Source organism: Lytechinus variegatus, chromosome 12, assembly GCF_018143015.1.
Source record: "Lytechinus variegatus isolate NC3 chromosome 12, Lvar_3.0, whole genome shotgun sequence".
Classification (NCBI taxonomy): Eukaryota; Metazoa; Echinodermata; class Echinoidea; order Temnopleuroida; family Toxopneustidae; genus Lytechinus; species Lytechinus variegatus.
The window spans coordinates 30,814,345-30,837,536 of NC_054751.1; the positions used below are offsets into that span (position 1 = coordinate 30,814,345).

The 23,192-nt window shown below is 36.2% G+C and overlaps 2 protein-coding genes across 2 annotated transcripts in view; one reads left to right on the forward strand and one right to left on the reverse strand.

Moving 5' to 3' along the window:
- Nucleotides 1–280: 280 nt before the first annotated feature.
- Nucleotides 281–9,502, reverse strand: LOC121425430 (protein FAM166B-like). Its single transcript, XM_041621477.1, has 7 exons — nt 9,306–9,502; nt 7,687–7,762; nt 6,556–6,739; nt 5,656–5,880; nt 4,776–4,956; nt 3,828–3,955; nt 281–2,206 (listed from the first exon to the last, which is right to left on the reverse strand). Exons 1-7 carry the CDS (start codon nt 9,395–9,397, stop codon nt 2,091–2,093), a joined length of 1,002 nt encoding a protein of 333 aa, XP_041477411.1. The 5' UTR covers nt 9,398–9,502; the 3' UTR covers nt 281–2,090.
- Nucleotide 9,503: 1 nt separating this feature from the next.
- LOC121425428 (transient receptor potential cation channel subfamily V member 5-like) overlaps nt 9,504–23,192 on the forward strand; it is a 32,968-nt gene continuing 19,279 nt past the window's right edge. The window contains exons 1-7 of the mRNA XM_041621476.1: nt 9,504–9,980; nt 11,315–11,675; nt 12,936–13,089; nt 14,582–14,752; nt 15,959–16,148; nt 17,141–17,294; nt 17,830–18,081. Of these exons, the coding sequence (XP_041477410.1) occupies nt 11,478–11,675; nt 12,936–13,089; nt 14,582–14,752; nt 15,959–16,148; nt 17,141–17,294; nt 17,830–18,081 (1,119 nt within the window). The 5' untranslated portion in view covers nt 9,504–9,980; nt 11,315–11,477. The remainder of the gene's footprint in view (nt 9,981–11,314; nt 11,676–12,935; nt 13,090–14,581; nt 14,753–15,958; nt 16,149–17,140; nt 17,295–17,829; nt 18,082–23,192) is intronic.

Here is a 23,192-nt window from a genome sequence, read left to right on the forward strand (position 1 = left end):
CAATGGACATTCAAAGAAACATAATCAATGACTGACAATCTACATCGAACATAATATACAATCATTATATATTTACATAACTGCAGGGAAATAGAATATATACCTGCACTTTACATCACTGCTAAATTGGCCTGCAATTTAAAGAACAAAAAATAAGAAATGGTATGGAGAAACAAATGTATTTATTCATCAGAAGGAAATCCTGCAGTTTCTGACACATCTGAAATATTGATGCTTTTAGAATACCGAGTTATTGGAATTAATTGAGAGCGATGTTTCCATGTTTTAAGAAATTTTCCAGGGAGACCTAACCTTGTACAAACTAGAATCATAAGTTATTTTTTGTGAAATTCATACCACCGATTTTTTTTGCTGTATTCATACTTCATTTTTAAAAGATTTATTAGAATATAGTCAAATCATTCAAGTTGGAAGAGTATTTCAATGATCATATGATGTGACATAAATCCTCTTAATTCTAAAGATGATAATTGCCATTTTCATCCATACTAAAAATCATATAATCAAAAACTTTTGATTGATGCATGACTAACTTAATAAGAAAAATATCAAATAGTGCACAGTCTGGATGAAGATACAGCTTCAAATTTCAACTTATTCAGTCTTTGTGATTACATTTGTCATATCAAATATCAGGAATATTTTTTCTGTCACATAATGCTTCTTATACTGTATTTTTGGATAAAGAAGTAAAAGAAACACAATTATGTTTACTTTCATACCAAAAACCTTTCATACCAAAAAGGTACAATCATTGGCTGGGCTATTCTTAGAACCCTTTTGCTACCTCGTCTATTATTTTCAAATACTGTGTAGTAAAAATGTGGTCATAAATTATTATAGCTTCCTGATGAAAACGGTATACCAAGTATGTTTTAGTGTGAAAACACACTTACTGGATTATAAGGTGAATCTTGTGCCATGTATTCAAGAAGTAAAATGACGGTGTATTATCATCAGTTTTCTTAAATTGTACTTTTGTGTTTACATGAAAACATGTACAGTTTCCTGCAAGGAATTGCTATAGAATTGTAAGTATTTGAATAATTATAATATATTGCTACTCATTTGTATGGTTGGAAAACTTGGAGTGTTTCAATAAAGATCTTTAAAAGCACGTATCCCTTCACATGTATGTTCTTTATTATGTGACCGTGAAGTAACGTAGAAATATCTGACGTGCGAGTATGGCACGAGAAGGAAAAGCATACTCAAGTTTTTGGAAGCTGAAAGGCTGTGCTCTTCACATTTCAACAAAATTAATGACACAATCATTTGTATCGAATAAAGAAAAAGAAAGGTGACAAATGCACTGCAGATGTCACATATATTCGGGATAGAGTAGGAAAGAGTTTCCTTCTGCTTATGTACAAGATGAAACCTGTGAGCAAAACAAACAGAGGCTAGATAGAAACTGTGATCTAGTTCTGGACTCATCAGGTCGGTGTACCTCAAGAGGCAGTGACAGCATGCATATTTATGCAATTCTGAATCGGTTTACTAGCCTAGCTGAGGTCCATAAAGACCTGTCAGCAAGTTTTACCTTGTAACTCTACCATTAAGTAGGATAATAAATTGGTGCTGGTGAGAATAGGAAATACAAATAAAGAAAAATATAGGAAAGGAGGTAGACACTGTCACAAGGCATATTGAGCTTTTTTGAGATATGCAGAGGAATGGATGATTAGAAAAAAGATGTTCTTATCGAAACTAGTATGAAATCATTCTGAAAATTTCTTGCATAAGAATTCTTATTACTATTTTTTAACCTTGTTCAGCAAATAAATTAAACAAATGTATCTCTCCTCCCAAAGCTCAACAGCCAGTCAACTTACAACCTATACTTCCACCTCCGAAACGTTGACTTCCTGGAGGATGTCCCGAAGGCCATTCTCAAGACATGACACTTACAAACCATGTTGTAAACAGTCAACAGATAGGTAGTTGCAATGTATTAGACAGTCTTATGGACTTATCATAAAGTCCAGATCATAAAGTTCTCATAGAACAACGCTCCACCTAGGACACAAGCCATGAAGGCTGACAGTAAGGAAAAGCACCATCCCTGTTCAAGCAGATTGTTGGAGCGTCTGTAAGTGTTCACCATAGTTGGCCTGTCCATGGCTACAGACTGGAAGAGATCTGGAGGCATCGCCGTATGTATGGCCAAATCGGAAACGGATTTCTGTAAAGAGGGAGAAAATATCAAGTACATGTAATTCAAAGATATCCAAGAATTGAATATTATCTGTTTACTTCAATAATTTCATACTGATTACCAAGAATATTGTAATATCATCACTTTTGAGATACATTGACACAAGGAGCTGCCATGATTAATCTATATTTGAGATGTTTATCTATATTTCATTACACTGCATAAGAAATCATACTTCATATTGGAATACAGTGGCAGGAATGATATCAATCCTAAGTGTAACCTCCAAAAGGTCCTGGTAAAATGACTCACATGGCCAATGCATATAAATATATTCTACATTTTCACACAGATGGAAACAAAACTGTCTGACTACTTTCGCCATATTGATTGAACAATATCATCCAAGAACTGCCACCAAAATGATGGCAACAATTGTATCCCACTGCGGCCACCAAAACGGTGGAAACAAATGTATCCCCATGCTACCATCAAAATGATATGAAAATAAATGTATCCCACACTGCCAAAATTATGGAAACGAATGTATCCCACACTGCTGTTACCAAAATGATGGAAACGAATGTATCCCACTGCTGCCACCAAAATGATGGAAACAAATGTATCCCACACTGCTGCCACCAAAATGATGGAAATGAATGTATCCCACACTGCTGTTACCAAAATGATGGAAACAAATGTATCCCACTGCTGTCACCAAAATGATGGAAACAAATGTATCCCACACTGCTGCCACCAAAATAATGGAAAAAAATATCTCACACACTACTGAGACCAAAATGACTGCTGCCACCAAAATGCTGGAAACAAATGTATCTCTCACTGCTGCTACCAAAATGCTGGAAACGAATGTACCCTACACTGCTGCCACCAAAATGATAGAAACAAATGTATCCCACTGCTGCTACCAAAATGCTGGAAACAAATGTATCTCACACTGCTGCTACCGAAATGCTGGAAACAAATGTACCCCACACTGCTGCCATCAAAATGCTGGAAACGAATGTATCCCACACATCTTCCATCAATATGATGGAAACAAATTATCCACTGCTGCCACCAAAATGATGGACACGCGTATCACACACTGCTGCCATCAAAATGATGGAAACAAATGTATCCCACCAAAGTCACAATAGAAATGAAACAAAGGTATCAAACTCCCACCGCACTGATGGAAACAAATATATCTCACCAAAGTCACAGGAGAGATGAAACAAAGGTATCAAACTTCTTCCACACGATTGAAACGAATCCCAACAAAGTCACAACACAGGTAAAACAATTAAAGATATACAATTAATTCTACCACACTGATGGAAATAAACATATCCCATCAAAGATGCAACAGAGATGAAACAAAGGTATAAAACTTCTACCACACTGATTCAAACTAGTATCCTACTGCTGCCAACACATTGATGGAAACAAACATATCCCACTGCCCTAAATCACGAGTGATGGAAAGAAAAGTACACCTATTTTATAAATAACAACATACACTGACAATAGGCCAATGCAAGGTGGCGCTGTACAGAAATCAATCTCACAGGGAGAGAGTCAATGCTTGTTTGGGGAGAGTGGGAATTCCATCATCCTTGAATAACCATCAGCAAAGAATACTTACGTGGAAGGTATCCTGTGTACTTGGGCACCATGCCGATGTCTTTGTAGAGTCTTCTCTGCATTAAGGTGCTCTTATCATCCTTGGTTAGCTGGAGACTGGCCTTGGCACCAGCATTTGGGACAGTAGTTCTACAACAAAGTAAAATAGTATATGTATGAATTATGATGCCATGCAAATTAATTTCTAGTATATTTCTTATTTGTTACAAAACGAAAGCCATCAGGGGAGCGTTTCATGACTCAGATTTGTCGGACGTTTCATCCCACAATCCGACTGTTCCCATAGTAACAGCACTTGTCAGCCATACAAAATCAAGGAAAGTTTTTCAGATCTGACAACTTGTCGGACAAAAATATTTATGAAACGCTCTCCTGGTCTAAGATAAAGTGAACAGAGTTACGTTTTCTCTCGATGTAAAAATAATAGTCATGATAATTATAATATAGCATTTATGAGGCGTAACTATCTAGTTGCCTATTCATTGGCAACGAGATATTCATATAGGAGTATATAATTATGACTATATTTGTTTTCAAATAAATATTTAAATTTCATTCAATCGTATTTGTTAACTTCAGGTCACCTACAGTCAGTACATTTATTAAGATGTGCAAAACAAGAAATCACATATTCCCATATCAGGTAATTGTATATTAACATCAGTGCACAAATATACAAATGCTGGCTAAATCAATATGTTGGTATGTTACATCTCTATCAAGGTCTCACATATCATCCACAGTAATTATGAAAACGAGAGATAAAGGAATTAAAGGGGCCAGACTGAAGTGAAGAGTAGTACAATACCATGGCAGCTAAACAAAATCAGAAAAGCTTTATCCAAAATACAAACAATTAAAACTGTTAGAGATTTCTTACTTTCTATGTCATCAAAAAACTATCACACTGCTTTTATGATATTAAGAAAGACCTTAATGATGTACTTACTTTGGAACATATCCCGGTTTCGATATGATGGCATGTCTCTCTGTCTCATCATAGAATACGTTAAGTGATTTATCGCACATGGAATGGTACCTCGCTCCAAGACCGAGCTCGGTCACACCCTGTCTCGGTATAAAGCCCTTGTACCCTGGAATAGGGGCTTCTCTTGATTCCCTCTTGTCATCTGCAAGACAAAGATCAAATGAAGGAATTTTCGATATTAATCAAACCTTCAAAAACTTCAACCAAACCAACGTTTGTTATACGATCAGGAAAGTTCACCGGTGTTGGTCACAAAGGTCACATCGGGTTACATCGCTGAGGATCGAAGGCTGTAGTCAGTATCTGAATATTTTGAGGTAACTCTTTGACTCTTCTTTGTATGATGTGACATAAAATTTAACGTTTTGTTACTGACTTGTGTAAATCCCGTGGTCCTAAAGCAAACACAGGAACACAATTTCAAATCACAGTAACTTTCAAAGAAATCGTATGCTTATAAATCCTTAGTAAATAGAAATTGATTTTTCACCTGCATTCTTCATTCTTTTTCCTTGGGGGATATTTAATTACAGACAAAACTACAGCATTTTTAGCAAATTACAAAAGTTGTAAATGTTTTTCTCAGTAATAACTTCAATTTATTAACTGATAATTACCTACCAGTATCAATGGCAAGTAGTTATGATCCAATTCATAACATACGATTTACATGCACAAATTAATCCATGACCATAGGCTTTGAGGAAAGGATCATAGAGACAATGGCATTCTAAAAGTCATAATAGTAAATTACTTCTATAAAATAATATGCTGTGCACAAGAACATAATGAATTTCTTTTATGTGTCCAAAAACATACTATGAAGAAAAAAAAAGCTCACCTAATAAAACCTTTCCAGGATTTTGATCTCGGTAGAAGTTGAGAGCCTTGATGACAACCTTCTCATCAGTCTTTGGATGTAGAGGTCTTGCCTGGACTACAGTGTGTTTTAGGTTCTTGATCTTGGCATCATGCTCCTTGGTATTATGGAGGAAGTCATCAATACAAACATCACAGTCCTCCTTGTAGGTGTTCCCAAACTTGAAAGGCATCCTAGGGATATAGCCTGTCGGAAACGATGTAAGTATGATGGTTTTAACTATTTTCATATGTAATTATATCAGGCGCGGATTTGTAGTTTTCTGTGCTTATTAAATTTTTGGGAAGACGAAATGTCCATCATTTTCGACTGATGATCTTTTTTGTACATGTCAATTTTTCTTTCAAAAGATGAAATGTCCTTCATTTGTCATTAGCAATATAATTTTGTTTTCCCCCTTAGATAATGCTACTGTTCCATTTATCTTCTAGTTCTAGTATATCTTTCCTGGTTTTCAGAATTCACTCTTGATCATTTCAAAAGGAACCTCCCAGTTCATCAGTTCTGAATTTCTGATACACTGATACATACATTTAAAGGTATTTGCAACGATATCACTTTGATTGTTGTGTATTTTCATTTATGGTGGCAGCAGTGGGATCGAAACATAGTCAACAAAGCGACTCGTCAATTAAGCAAACAATCATACAGGGGGAAAAAACATAGGTTAAGGGACATTTGCCAATAGCAGTTGGGCTTAGGTAGCAATGACAGACTTTCCAGAAGTTCCTGAGGAGAATGGCAGAGGAAAATTGATCAAACCAGGTAACCCTTTATATCATAAACCATCAATGACAGATAAAGAAAACTATATTTAGGATGGGAGCTGGAGGACAAATATCACTTTTTCAAATAACGTACCTGTGTATCCTGGCACCATTTTTTCTGTGAGTTTGTTGTCACCATTAGATCTTGGTAGCTGCATCGGCCTTCTTTCTCCACTCAGAGAGTTGGCAGCAGTCAGTCCTGTCCCTACATGCTTGCTGGTCGAATCAAAGTAGTTATTTGGCCAGGATGACACAATGGGATGGCGATTTGCACGTCTCTGTATAAAGAAAAAGAAACTTTTTTATGATATATCGCTTTGTACATCAATTCAAAGAAAAACATTCTACTTTCTTCCAATTATGAGAGCAGATTTGAATAGTTTGTAATTAAAGATTCAAGAATTATCCTCTGCCTAGAGATCTGAAAGAAATCTGGCAAGCATAATTTTAACCCTCAAAAAAGAAGAGATGGTGTTGTATGATTGCTTTTAAAACACAAGTGGTTATTTGGTAATTAGAAGCTTATCTGCCGAAAAAAAGTTCTTGTCTTAATAGCTATATAAGATTACAAATTATAGTCTCCCCTTTCCCGTACACAAAGTTAATCTTAAATGCGATAAATGACAAGAATTAGAGCATTTAATTCAGCTATGTAGCCTACACATAACATATCCTTTTCAACTGAACGAAGATAAATACAATAAACATACAACCTAATTTAATATTGACAAACACAATTATGAAGGCTTTATAGTTTACACCATGTTTTCTTCAACAAAGTATCTCCTATGTTATTCAAGGAAATATGTGCTTCAAAATCAGTTTGTTTATGCTCTGCTTCTTCTAAATCCATATACAGTAGGTAATACAGGAGGTATTGTTATAGTTCCAACAAAGTTCATTACTTGGAAATAAACTTTGTTAGAACTATAACAATGCATTAATTGCCTCTTTGCCTCTTTTATCTCATCTGCATGTGTCCAACACACGGAATGTAATATCATTATACATATATATATATGTATATATATATATATATATATATATATATATATATATATATATATACACATATAAATGTATATATTCTTATCTGCACATGTATCCCTCTTTTTCATGTCCATGTGAACACAATTTTGTATGGTAAAAACAAACAACAAACCAACAAATAATATGAGACATAAAAGAATTTGAATATTTGGTATACAAAATCTAAAGATCTTACATTCTCTAGTTTGTTGGTTGCATTTCCATAAGTATCTCCCACGTGATACTTATACTGCTCAATGTAACCACAGTATCTGTAACAAAGGTGAAAAGATGAAATAGAACGTAAAGTAATTTAAGTATTAATGAGAAAGAAATGTTTTAAATTAGGTATTCAATGTTCAATACCAATAATGATGACCCCTACTGCTGATCAATATGGAAACATATCCAGATGGAAAAGGGGTCGGGTCAAATTATTTTGAACTTTTTCCAATTTTTCCAAGCAGCAAACTGTCTAATTAAGGGAATGATCTTGAAAATTAAGTGCATGTTGGTACTGTAAGGGGCGGGGGGGGGGGGTTATATGCTTTGCACTTGGCACAGGGCTAAAAAGTGCCCTGACCTCTTGTATCATTCTGACAAGTGTGCACTCATGCTTGTATTTAATCAAGGTAATTGTGTCATCAGCTTTCACACCCGAAAGGTTTCTGATCATTAGCAATATTAATAATCAGGATAATGAGGTTTCTCTAATGTACAACAAATAAAAACATCAGGAACTTTAGCAATATTCCATCAAAATTTACATTCCTGTAAATTTGCATAATGATGGAGCCCATTTACACTGGGTATCACTTCAGAATATATCAGCTCCCTAGAGACCAATCAACAATCAGAGACTTGGGAGATGGGTATAGACGTAAGTGAATATCAGGGGTGTAATTTGAAAAAAATATAAATTTCATGGGCAGATCCAGGATTTTCAAAAGGGGGAGGGGGCATGTTTTACAAGATAAATTTGACAACCCCCCAAAAAAAGGGTATTCACTACCAATTTGAGGTTATTTGTCTCAGGGAAAATTTGACAACCAAAAAAAGTCTTCACTATACCAAATCGATGTCATTTTTTCCATGGATAATTTGACAAAAAAAAGGTTCTCATGTCTGTGAATGATTATATTCCACTCAAAAATCATTCTTCCATCAATCATTGCATGATAAGAATATGTGATATTGTATGGGGGTACAAAGAGGAAGAAGAGATGCAATGTACTAGAACTAGTAGTTAAGTAGGGTACGTTACAGTAGTAGAAGTGCAGTAGTAGTAGTAGTATATAGTAGTATCAGTAGTAGTAGTATAGTAGTAGTAGTAGTAGTAGCCAGAGTAGAAGTAGTAGTAATAGCCAGAGTAGTAGTAATAGCAGTAGCAGTAGTAGTATTAGTAGTAGTAGTAGTAGTATAGTATACATGGTATAGTAGTAGTAGTCATAGACATAGTATAGTAGTAATAGTATAGTATTATTATTAGTCGTAGTAGTAGTGGTAGTGGTAGTGGTAGTAGTAGTATAGTAGTAGTAGTAGAAGTAGTAGTAGTAGTAGTAGTACTAGTAGTAGTAGCTAGTAGCCTGGAGTACATGTATAATCCCTTGACATAATAAATGGGGTATATTAATTGCTTTGATTAAAATTTAACATGATTAATGATCGATGACGTACCGTACGCTATTTATAGATAAACACACTGACAGTCAAGTATAAAAAAATAAGCTTATCTCCTCTCGTCACAATTTACAAAGTTAACTGTTATATAGTTTCTACATTAATATTAGTTCGATATCACATATATATAGTTACCCGGGTACTTGAGTGCCTTCTTTGAGTTCAGCGAAGTCTCTCCTACGGTTTATATTCCACGTCGTGGAGTTTGCCATAGTTGTGTTCATCATTTTGACAAGATTTACGTAGGTATATCCCTTCGATGAATAAAAGCAGCTCGATTTCAAGCAATTTTTACAGCTTAAAATGACGCGGAATCAGAAATAGTTGGCAACCGGCGTCCGATCCTACATAACGAGTTCCTACTCTGACTTGTTTATGTGTGTACGCGTGGCGCGTCTGTACGGGAAAATCGTTGCTAGCCGCGAGCTTGTTGCTACGTGATTATCCTGTTACCAAGCCCCCTTTTCACCAGCCTCTGATCCAACGAGTGTATATTCATTGAGTCAGCGGGGCGTACTGTTCGCTGTCGCTACGCAAGAGCGAACCTTTACACAGGGCGACTCCGAGCTTTATTGGCTTACATCTCTCGGCTCCGACACTGCGCTTCATGTACGCATTGAATTACGGCGACTCGGTGACCGCATTCAAGCAATGTGTATTTGATGCCTTACACGTAATTGACCGGGATCGTGAGATAAGGGAATTGGGAAATAGATTGATTGGGCAGGCTATGGCGTATTCGTAATGCAGTATTAATGGCATTGCATTGCTCCTCATCGTTAATCCTATGCACTGAGTTACCGCAACTGGGTGAGTATTACCAAATAATATTATGTTTTTATTTCAGGCTTATGTCATGTAATATGTATGTAGAGGTGGGAGATGTGGAGTGTCTGGTGATGTTGAGCATTTAATAAAATACTAAATAGTGATATGTAAGTAATTGATATGATAAGTGATACAACCGTACTTGTAATCGACTATGAGAGTCTGAAATATTATTTGTGTAGGCTGAATTTATGTTAATTGTGTTAATGGAATATCAATCATATTCATCGCTGTTCATAATCACTTGCAATTGTATATTTGTGTAGGCCTATGCTAACAGCGCGGGATACAGTTACGACACTGACCTATGTCTACATTGAGTTAGATCTAACTCTGAAATATATGTTTGTGTGATACGGATAATTTTAAAGATTTTATATGTAGTACTTCTACTTGTAGTCCATAGGCCTACATGTATATATTGTATAGGCCTGTTGATATGTTCACCGAAAAACTTTGGTAAATGCCCACTCACACGTATTGTGAGGCTATTAGTAAACAAATTTACTTGTAAATGCCTTCCCATAACAGATAACTTGTCATTTTGATTTCTACTCAAACTGGCATTTCTTTATTTTGGGATATGTTGTAAGGGAGAATTTAGAATATGTGCAGACTACCATACCTCCCCCCCCATAGACTGGGCGTTGTGGCGTGCGCCTGTAATCCAAGCTGTGGGGAAGTTACAAATTGATGCAGAGGTTCGAGGTTCGAGCCCTGGTCACGTCTTTCGGACAGTGACGTTAAAGGTCGGTCCCAGACGTAAATAATCATATCTGATTGATACACGTCTCACAAAACTCAAATACAAATACACACACATAGATTTTATTAATTAATATGTGTTTATTATGCTACAGGAAAAGACAAGAAATTATATATGAATTGTATCAGAGTTTCTGAATTCTCATTGGTGAATTTTAACAAATATTTTGAAATGATGTATGAGTGCCATAATTAACACATTTGGGCTTTTTTACATGATGTAGTTGATAACTTTAATCATATTCAGTAAATATGATGTGTTTATATTTCCAAATGATAGAATTTACTTGTTTGTCATGACATTGGAGATGTTTGCTCATAGAATAGAATTTGAGTAATTTTGAGATAACTTTAATCATATTCAGTAAATATATGATGTGTTTATATTTCCAAATTATAAAATTTACTTGTTCATCATGGCATTGGAGATGTTTGCTCATAGAATAGAATTTGAGTATTTTCATGTCATCAAGTTTATGTCAGAGGCTTTTAGGTCTACTACATCCATTGGATATCTATCATATTTCATTTTTTATTTCATCTATTTTCAGCTGAAAGTTCCATCTCTGAGCAAATCCTGTTCAAAGCACCAACAGCACCATATCACCGCCCCGCATCCACACTTCCACATCCCTGCTTCCTGATTTCGGCATATTGGACTATCCAGCTTCCCATTCAAATTAGTGATGCATTGATCCAACAGAGGAGGTCAAGATGGGAGCAAGGAAGACCAAGCTTGCAACGGACGACAACGACGGAAACCGGAAGCAGGTAGACGATAATAGTCAAGATAGCTTCCAGCTCTATTCACTGGTAAATTTGAAGGGAGGAGGGGAGCTTGTCGAACTCACCCGAGAGGCAATCAAGTCCAAAGACTGGCAACCACTTGAGGACAAACTCAGAAGTGATTCGGTAAGAGTCAAGAGCAGTTTATTGTTATATCAATGTGAAAATGATTCTTGGAGATGGAGTAGATGAATTTTAGTAGGAGTAATTGATGAAGTAAAAGAAGAAGCAGCTTATCAAAAGTAGCTGGTATTAGAAAACACGAGGAAATGTGAGAAATACTGTCATAATTGTCATTATTTCATTACATTTTATTTGTATTACTGTTATCATTTATTATTGTTATTGTCAACCCCATTATCTTTATTATTTTTTTGTTGTTGGTTTTTGTCATTGTATATAATGATATAATAGTTATGATAATCATGATAATTATAATCATCATAATTACCTTTACCTTTATTTACCTTGATGATGGGCATAAAGTATAGAAGACTTATTTGCCTCTCGGCCTCTTCTTTGAACTTGTCCTCCGTTAAACGCAACAATTTTATCATTTATAATTTTATTCGCTTGTTTTTGTATTATTATTCCTTCTCCTCATCATTATTAATATCATTTATGTTTATTATGACTATTAATGCCCGAATGGCAAAAATATATGATCGACAGCTACTTGAGGACAAGTGGGAAGTGACTTGGAAAGAATAAAGACTAAATACCAACAAGAAAATGCTAATCAAATAAGTAAATGATTATTGTCCTTTCATAGCTCATGATATTATCCTGAAATATTCTGATTCTTTTAAGCAATATTATCTGATTAGGGCAATAACTGTAATTCATAATAGTAATAATAATCATAGAACAGTTCTTGTTTAGTGCATTATACCTTTCAAAGGCCTCAAAATATTAGGGAAAGCTGCTGATAATGCTAAATATATTCAATGTAAATTTGAATTGCCCAATTGAATCAACTTGACTTAAAATGTGTCGGATACTATTCCAGAGTTCTGGGGCTTCATGCACAAAGTCGAGTTCAAAAATTTGAAGGATAATTTTTAATATTGAATTGTCAGGTGCCTTGAGCATTCCTTGGAGTAGATATGTACACATGAGAAATTATTATTATTAATAATTATCATTATGAAAATTGTTATTATTATTATTGTTATCATTATCAATATTGTTGTCATTATTATTGTTATTATTAATATCATTATTATTATCATAACTATTATTGTTATTACTATTTTCATTATTATTATTGTGATTTTATTATTATCATTATACTTATCACTATAATTATCATTATTATTATCATTATTATTATTATTATTGTTATTATTATTATCAATGAGTTTTCTTATTCATGTATGCTTCCAGGTGAAGAGATTCTTGTACAACGATGGACAAGGCCGAGACATATCCATCAAGGAACTTGTCAATCGGAGGAACCAAAGCAGGAAGGAGAAAGTTGAAATCATCGGAGCAACGTCAAGGCAACACAGTGCAAACACCATCAGTCCTGTTAATCCTGGTAAGATGATGATAATAATAATAGCCAATTTTTATAGAGCGCTTTTCCCAGAATGGCTCAAAGGGTGTTACAGCATATTATTACCCCGGTCATATGGATCATTGGATTCATCCCGCACGAAAAGTGCACAATTTCCACTCCCTAGGGAGCATTCCTTGCATTCATCGCAGATTCATTATGGCGCTGACAAAATCAAACATAGGCCTTCAATATCTTTTGCTTCGTACCGGGTACCCATTTAGCACCTGGGTCGAGAGAGGCAAACTGGATTAACGCCTTGCCAAAAGACGCTAGACTGCTGTGGGATTCGAACACACGACCCTCTGTTTACAAGGCGAGAGTCAGAACCACTACACCACGGCTCTTCCATGATCATGCGTTACGCCTTCGAATAGGTAGTGCCACCACCAGGTATAGATAAGAGATGCAATTTAAAGGGGAATGAAACCTTTGGAACAAGTAAGCTTGTGTTGAAACAGAAAACTCACAAGAATAAGAACAAAGAAAGTCTGAGAACAATCAGACAAAAAATGAGAAAGTTATGAGCATTTGAATATTGCAATCACTAATGCAATGGAGATCCTCCAGTTGGCAATGCGACAAGGATGTGTGATCTGATGTGTACCTGTGAACAATTTTCCCTTTGATGGACTATAAAATACCCTCAAAATGTCTCTTTTTGCTTGTTCTTATGGTGATACTAACTCTATCCATGATGCATTCTTTAAAAATCTGTATTACATGCCCTTCTATAGAAATAACACATGATTACTGCGAGATGTGATTTGATAAAAGAGACAAGTGAAATATATATTGAAGTAAGTGGGAGAGTTGTTCACAAGTGACATCACATGTCTTTGCTGCATTGCCCATTTGAGGATCTCCATAGCATTAGTGATCACAATATTCAAATGCTCATAACTTTCTCATTATTTGTCCGATTTTTCTCAAACTTTCATTGATCTGTGTCTTTGATTTTTCTGTTTTCACACAAGCTATCTTGTTCCAAAGGTTCATTCTCCTTTAATTAGGCGGGGAAGCTCTGTCATTACAAGGAAGACATCATGTTCGTACACAAAATCATGTTCCAATGCTTGTGTTCCATGGCTGGATGGCTCTTACAGTGAAGACTGAAGAGAATGAAAATTGCTTAAATAAGGAACAAAGGATATATTTGTATATATGAATGTGAATACATTTCGTTCAGTGATCAAAATTGAATACTTGGGCATCATCAAGTGTGTGGAAAATATTAGAAATACTCACTTGACACCTACTTTATCGACAGTCTCTAAGTGATCTAGAGTAATGCCGTGAAACACAATTACCATGGCTTTAACAGATCAACTTTAATATTACTGCACAATATATTTCAATATGTTCTTTTCTGTAAGATGACAGAGATACAATTTTAACTATACATTCATTTTTGATCCACCACAACAGACAGACAAGTATTTCATTTTCTTTTTCCCTTTGTTACTATTTGTAGCTACCATAAGGAAAGTTTGCTGGGACTTGGACCAGAGAGGGGCTGTCGGAGAGACTATCCTCCATCTTTGTTTCCTCAATGCTACTGAGCTTCATAACGAGCTGGCCAAGAGAATAATCAAGGCGTACCCTCTCCTTGTGAATGACATCTTCCACACGGACCTCTACCAAGGTAACAACAAAGACTGTCAAATACCGCAACAGGTGGTGTCTGACACCCAGAGAAGAATCAGGCTTTAACCCGTTGAAGACTGAATGATTTCGCTATAACACACGTTTTCCATTGATTCCAGCCTGCATATATTCAGGCTCTGCCTCCAACGGGTTAAGACTGATGGACAATAGTAATACTCAATATCTTACTTACCCATCTCATATGGTTAAGTCACTATCGCACAATTTCTTGCTGACAAGGCCCAAATCAGACCAAGAAATATCTTGTGGGGTGGAGGGGTAGGACAATTAGCTGAGCCTGGGAGATAAGTCTGTATTACAAAAAAAATGAGTGATTTTCATTCGTTCTTTTGCCAGCTTATAAGCTGTACCCTGTAAAAGAATTCATACTGCCATTAGTACAGGGCTTGAGAGCATTGAGCAGATAGAAGTTTAGGGGGCACGCCATTGTGTGTTACACTGATTGCTCCTCCATTTCAATTTTTACCTAGTGCAATCAGATTCCTATGGAATCTTGAAAGTGCCTCCCAGATGTTCAGATAATCAACTTGTTATGCATGCATCCCTTAGAAAAAAATAACCAGATGAAGAGATCTTGGATCTCATCATGTATACATCTTTTGGAGAGATGATCAGATGACAAGATCTTGGATTCGTGATCATGTCATCTGATCATCTCTTCTAAAAGATGTAGAAATGACAAAATACAAGATCTTTTCATCTGATCAACTTTCAAACTGGATGTAGACATGACGAAATCCACGATCTTGTCATCTCATCATCTTTTCAAGGATTGTAGACATGAGATGATTATAGAACATCTGGATGGCACTTTTGAATAATTCCCCTCATAACTGAACAATATTGTTCTCTTGTAAAAACATTTGTAAAGAAATTATTTCACTAAAGAAAATCATTGGTGATAAGCTTATGGTGTCAGTTGACAGTTCTCAATAATTGTCAGTCTCTGGAGATAAGTTATTACTCAAAATTCTGCAGAGTACACAAATTTGACAAAAGTTTTGACACACACTTCTTTACAGAAGGCATAGTTAATAAAATAAAAATGTTAGCTAAAAGGTATAGAACAGAAGGCATTAGTAAACAAATGAAAACTGAAGCTAAAAGTTACAAATAATGAAAAAACAATCAAGAGCTATGATTGGTCACAGGAAATAATGTTACTCTTTATTTTGTGTCGTAGGTGAGAGTTGCCTTCACTTTGCCATCGTTAACGAGGACTTTCCCATGGTGAAGTTCTTGGTAGAGCATGGTGCCAACATTGATGAGAGGGCATGTGGCACATTCTTTCTGCCTGATGATCAAAAGAACACAAGAAAAGACACCTACGATCATGAAGTTATTGTCGTGGATAACAAAACAAACTATCATGGGTAGGTAGACTGTACTTTTAATTTCATTTTATTTTGCATTACTGATGAGAAAGCATAACTGCAGGTGAGTAAGCAGCCAGAAAGTCGACAGCTTGAGGTCATTACGTATAACCAAAAGACACAGGTGCTTTTGACTCTGGGCTGCTAGTGTCTCATTTCATAAAAACTTAAAATAATGGTAAATTTGCCATTATTGCAAACTGCCAAGGTAACAGGGCTTAGCTGCCTTTGAAAATCAAGGTTTCCATGGTAGTGACCATAATGGTAAAGTTACCATAATTTTAACGTTTTTATAATGACATGGAAATCTGATTTAGAGACCACCGCTGTATCTACTTTATCATAAACTGTCCCATCTTTGCTTAAAGGGGAATTCAACCTTGGTCATAAAATGTGTTGGAGAAGAGAAAAATACAAATATTGGTTTGAAAGAAATTGGACAAGCAATAAGAAAGTTATTGCTGCTTTAAACTTAAGATCTGTAAGATTATGTAAATTTCAAATTGACATCAGGGTGAGTAAATTAATGGCAAGGGGCAAGGATAACTTTCCCGTAGGCCATGTACATGTACTTAATTATCAGGATTCTGTTCTTTTCTCCTTATTAGATGTTCCCCTGGGGCAGTAATCAAAATATAACCCAGGTAGTATATTGCTTTATGTTATCATGAAAGAAAATATCATTTGAAGTAAAAATCCTGAAAAATTGTCATTTTAGCCATTTTATCTGTGGAGTAAGTGGAAGAGTAATCACTGCCTTGCATCATGATGATATCACAAATGCAACCAATTTGAAGTCTCCAAGGTGTAGTGATTACCGATTTTTACAACATTCAAAAATTCAGAACTTTCTAATTGTATTCAGGCTGACATTGTTCAAACTCTCATGTATCAACTTGTCTGATTTTTCTTTTTCCTCTAAAAACCACTTTTTGGGGTTGGATTCCCCTTTAACCTCATGTTATCTTATTTTCTCTCCTATTACCTCACAGACATACCTACTTTGGAGAGTACCCTCTGAGCTTTGCAGGGTGTCTAGAACAAGACGACATCTTACGTTACCTCTGGAGCAAAGGAGCCGACGTGAATGCCCAGGATTCCAATGGAAATACTGTTCTTCACATGACGATACTTCACAATAAGAGGGTAAGATCAAGCAGTGCCAGAAATGTTTTTCTTTGTGGTATTAGACCAGACATTATTGTGATTGGTTTAAACATCCTCATCAATTGACCAGTACACAAAATTATGTGGTATAGGGATATTAGTGTGATTTTGCGATTCGTGTCACAAGTATGTACAGAGATTATTCTTGAGTTTGTAGGAAACCAAGAATGCTGGTTTCATTTGTTAGGATATATCATGAAATCTAAGCTGAAAAAAAATTGCACTGAACTTCAACAACACAAATAAGCACTTGTGGGAAATTGCATTATTATTGCTTGGAAAAGAACCTAATTCCTTGCTTCTCAGCAATTACACAATTTCTCCCAGAATACTTTGGAACATACTTTTTTTATTTATAGAAACAGACCCTTGAGTGGTCATTTGATTGGATCTGTATGAAGTAATTTAGAAATAGTCACCGCTCACCACAACTGACATTTATCTTCAATACATAGCAAAATCATAATTATCATTATTCTTTGTTTCGACATATGTCTCTTTCTGCATGATATAGTCTCAGTTCACCCAAGCCTTTGAGCTTGGAGCAAGCTGCAGCATCACCAATTTCCAGGGTTACACCCCTCTCTGCTTGGCAGCGGAGTTGGCGAATACCGAGTTCTTTGAGAGCATCATCCATCTAGAGCGTCAGGTCTCCTGGAAGTATGGGGAGGTGACGTGCGCCCTCTATCCTCTCTACAACCTCGACAGTATCGGAGTCGATGGGAGCGTCAACGAAAAGTCTGCTCTGTTCACCATTGTCAATCAGGTACAGAGTTTCTCTGCTCTTGTAATATGATTTGGATTAAGGGCTGTGAATTAGAAATCCAAAGATATTTATTGATTTTCAGTATGGTGATGAAAATAATAATGGTAGTATAATGTAATGTAATAATGATAATAATACTGTCAATGTTTCAATTGGTATCATTAAGCCATTGTCTTCCGATTCTGTAATTCTCACTGGCATCATACAGAAATCCAAAGACATTCGTTGATTTTCAGTACTTTTTAAATCGGTATTATCAACCCTTTGCATACTGATTCCATGACGAAAATCTCGCGTTTGAGAGCTGTATACCCCATTTTTCCTTATCATCAAATCTCTTCTCCCAGTAATACAAATCCTATTGCCCTCAAGCATGAAATTTAAGTATAGAAACACCTGTTTCTTGACCTCGGTCCGAAGATAATTCACCCCAGCATCTACGGTCACAGCAGGGGGCCACACACGATGGATTGCAATGTGTGTAGTTCCGGCGAGCGCATGGAGTTCCATGTATACACGTGTTGATAGAAAGTTTTTTCTTTCTTTTTTTTCCTTCCTTCCTTCCTTCCTTCTTTCTCTCTCTCTCTTCCTTCCTTCCTTTCCTTCTTTCTTTCTTTCTTCTTTCTTTCTTTCTTTCTTCCTTCCTTTCTTTCTTTCTTTCTTTCTTTCTTTCTTTCTTTCTTTCTTTCTTTCTTTTTCTTTCTTTCTTTCTTTCTTTCTTCCTTTCTTTCTTTCTTTCTTTCTTTCTTTCTTTCTTTCTTTCTTCCTTCCTTTCTTTCTTTCCTTCTTTCTCTCTGTCTGGCTGTCATGATTATTATACTTTGTATGTTGGTATGCCATTACTTCTATTTTTCGAACGTTAAGACTGTATCATTGCGCGAGTGAACCCATTTTCTTGCTGGACGGACAGAAACTAGATGGGATGCATCGCGGTCCTTGCATGCTAAGCATACCGTAATTTTTATTCGCTTACTTTCCTTATTTCAAGGTCGATTTTTTCGTTCGAAATTGAAAATGGACTAGTATTGGATGTCTGAATGTAATATGCCTTTGAAAACGTGATTAATATCGAATACAATAATTTCATTCCGAAGATCCTTCTACAGGCAGACAAGTCTTACGTAATAGCACAGCTGTTGTTTATCATTTCGTCCTTGGCTCAACGCTCATTTAGCTGGCCCGTGGTGGTGAAATCGAGACAAGGGGATTACCTGGCGAAGATGGGTTTATCGGGGTTGGAAAAGTTGTTTGAGATATCCCAAACGCAAATCGGGGTATGAAACCAATTACGAAAATTTCCCGTTTGATTCTCGACCTCACTTCGGACTGCAAACTGCGGTTTTATACCCCGATTTGTGTTTGGAATATCTCAAACAGCTTTTCCAACCCCGATAAACCCATCTTCGCCAGGTAATCCCCTTGTCTCGATTTCACCACCACGGGCCAGCTAAATGAGCGTTGAGCCAAGGACGAAATGATAAACAACGCTGTGCTATTACGTAAGACTTGTCTGCCTGTAGAAGGATCTTCGGAATGAAATTATTGTATTCGATATTAATCACGTTTTCAAAGGCATATTACATTCAGACATCCAATACTAGTCCATTTTCAATTTCGAACGAAGAAAATCGACCTTGAAATAAGGAAAGTAAGCGAATAAAAATTACGGTATGCTTAGCATGCAAGGACCGCGATGCATGCATAGTTTCTGTCCGTCCAGCAAGAAAATGGGTTCACTCGCGCAATGATACAGTCTTAACGTTCGAAAAATAGAAGTAATGGCATACCAACATACAAAGTATAATAATCATGCTGCTGATATGCACAAAAATATGAAATCATTTTTTTTTACCCCAAAGTCTTATTCATAATTTAAATACAAACTATGCCTGTAACTATTTTTTTAATCGCAAACGTATTATTGCACCATACGTGGTTCTCCGGTAAACTGCCCATGTGCGCTGCATCCATTCCACCGTTTGTTTTGGGTCGTTTATACTTTTAGTTTCCACCATTAAATGTCTAACTTAGATATGTTGTGCTAATTTTTTTGTAAGTCAAAATGTTCATCGTTGGAGAGCGAGTTCAGGCGATTGATGAGTTGGGAAGATGGAGTGTTGGAAAGATCGATCACGTGTCTTAGTTTACAAAACCGCGTGCCCGTTGAACCCCGATCCCTTCAGTGCCCATTTTTAAGATGTTCCCCTTCCTCAAGTACATCTTGTTGAATAATCACTTTAAAAAAAATTGTTTTTTTGCCCCCCCCCCTTAGCCCCCTTTTCATAGTGAAAGTTCTTTTGCAGTGTCCTTTTTTATCTTTGATCAAGCGACCCATTTGAACATGCCCATATTTGATTGTGATAAATGTCTGTTTTATTTTCTAGTTCAAAATTTATCATTCTGCTAATATGAGGTGATTAAAATTAGCGCCCTGTCCTTTTTGTCGGGAGAAAGAGAGAGAGAGAAATAGAGATGGGGTGGAATTTCCACCCCATCTCTATTTCTCTCTATATATCTTTAACAAGGGCGCCGGAAGCGAGGGGGGGCAGGGGGCACTTGCCCCCCCCAAATAAATTTTTTTGGGGGCAAAACGAGATTTTGCCCCCCCCCATGTGCCCCCCTGAAAGTAGAAAAATGATAAATTTTTAAATAATTAAAGGACAAAAGTATACGATGAAGGCACTTTTATGCCCAAAAATTGTCATTTCTATTGTCAAAAATGAACAATTTTGCCCCTGACGGGGCAATGACATTATCTTAGTAAGCCTGGCGTCTTTTGACGAACAGTTCCTCTGTGAAACATACCTTTGAAAAGCCCCTTTTCCATCTTATTACAGTGTGATAACGTTTAACCTTTTAATGAATACATTTCAGACTAAAACCGAATGGCAAGCTAAATTTCATTAATATCTAAACCTACAAATTATGAAAAAGATGGATATCTTAGATAAATGATTTGATTTTATATATTTCGATCCAAAAAGTGAAAAAAAAAATCAAGCACGTTTTGAAATAAAAAGATGGCTGTGTATTTATGCAAAGCGCAAGCGATTTTATTATTTTTATAATACGTCCTGAAAGTTTTCTTTTTTCCCAATTATTCACCTCCCTTCCATCATTCAACTTTCTTCCCGGTCCTATCTTTCTTCTTATTTTTCGCCTCACCTTCCGCCGCTTCGCCCCTTGATCTACCTATGATGACCCCTCCCACGGCAGGAATTTTGTGTAAAAATGGAGTATAAGTCTCGTTAATAGTCAAAGAGTGTTTAAAAAACAAATTTGGGGGATAAAGCATAGTTAAAGTTCATTGTGAAGGATTAATCATAACTCATGAAAACTATTCTTTATACTGAGTACGCAAACAATGAAAATATTCTCAGTATATTCCAAATAAATTTGGAATAAAGGGAAAGTGAATTGGATTAACAAAGGTATGATTTTACTGGGTATGGAACATTCTCGTCTAACCGTCTATGCACTAAGTTCAGAGGCGATTTTCCTTTTTCATCATTTTTATTAGTTATGAAATTGACAATGGCCATCGATGTCATCAATGTCATCACTCTTTGGCTGGTATATAGGGCTAGATGAGAGCTGGAGAATAGTTGGGCCGGTATGCCTTTTCTTTTCCTAACCAAGTTCTTAACAAAAACTCCCAGCAAAAACTATCTGTTTATATATATTTCGAAATTCGAGGATACATGTGTATAATTTCGATTTGAAATTATGTATTTTTTCCATAATAAAAGAGCACAAATAGTAGGGGGACATTTGATATTATGTACCCCTTTCCAAAATGGTAGGGGGACGCGTCCCCCCTGTCCCCCTGGGATTTCCGCCCATGGTGATGGGGGAGCTTTTGCATTTTCTAGAATAAAATTGAAAGATTTCGTGCACACTTTGGGTGAATTTTGTGAATTTTGCCCTCTCGATCGGCGGCCCCCGGATGCATACGGTCATGTTTGTCATCTTAAAGTCTTTAAAAGGCCTATATTACATTGGTTTGAAACAATAGAGTTTGCAATAAGGCTCGTAATTTGCTGGAACTGCGACCCTGATCATGAAGAAACACCAGTCTGGGTCAGAAGGGAGGAAACAGGAGCAAAAAGAACCCCAAGACTGTTTAATTCTCAAGAAATTTATTTTTGAATGCTCTTAGAAACGCAACTTTTACACTAAATTTTTACACCCTCAACCACACCCTCTCCCGCTCGATCGCTTCCGTATCTCACGCTTTCAAAAATATTGTGCCCCCTTCGGGATTTTGCCCCCCCCCAAAAAAAAAAAAAAAAAAAAAAACTGAAAGTGTTCCGGCGCGCCTGGGTGGAAACAAATCTGAAAGAAAACATGAAACCAAGAATGGTATTTCAGAGGGAGGTTTACCGTATACACATGCTATAGGCCTACAAAATAAGAACAATAATGGGAGATTAAGATAAAGAAGATCACCTGCTAATAACGCATGTGAATTAGAAAACGTTCTGAATAGATATGAATAGAACCGCATACATTCGTAATTCCGAAGGTTCGGTTATTCCGAAGGTTCGTATTTCCGAAGGTTCGTAAATCCGAAGGTTCGTAATTCCGAAGGTTCGTCAATCCGAAAACGAAATAAGGTTCGTAATTCCGAAGGTTCGTTAATCCGAAAACGAAATAAGGTTCATAATTCCGAAGGTTCGTTAATCCGAAAACGAAATAAGGTTCGTAATTCCGAAGGTTCGTTAATCCGAAAACGAAATAAGGTTCGTAATTCCGAAGGTTCGTTAATCCGAAAACGAAATAAGGTTCGTTAATCCGAAAATTAAATAAGGTTCGTATTTCCGAAAATGAAAATTATTCATTTTGGTAACAAAAATGATGTTGTCATTACAAGATTACACGATATCATGCAATGATAGTAATAACGATCGATGATACATGTGTGTGTTGTGGCCAAAAGCATGTATTTCATTATGAATATAGGCGCCCTGATCAAGCATAGGCTAATTTCGATTTTATCTGAGCAATTGCTGCCTAAGCAAATGGTTTAAAGATGCAGGGGGTCAAGTGTGTTGGTCGCGTGCGAGTAACCTCTAGATAATAGGATTTGTATTGGAGGGGATGTCATTTTA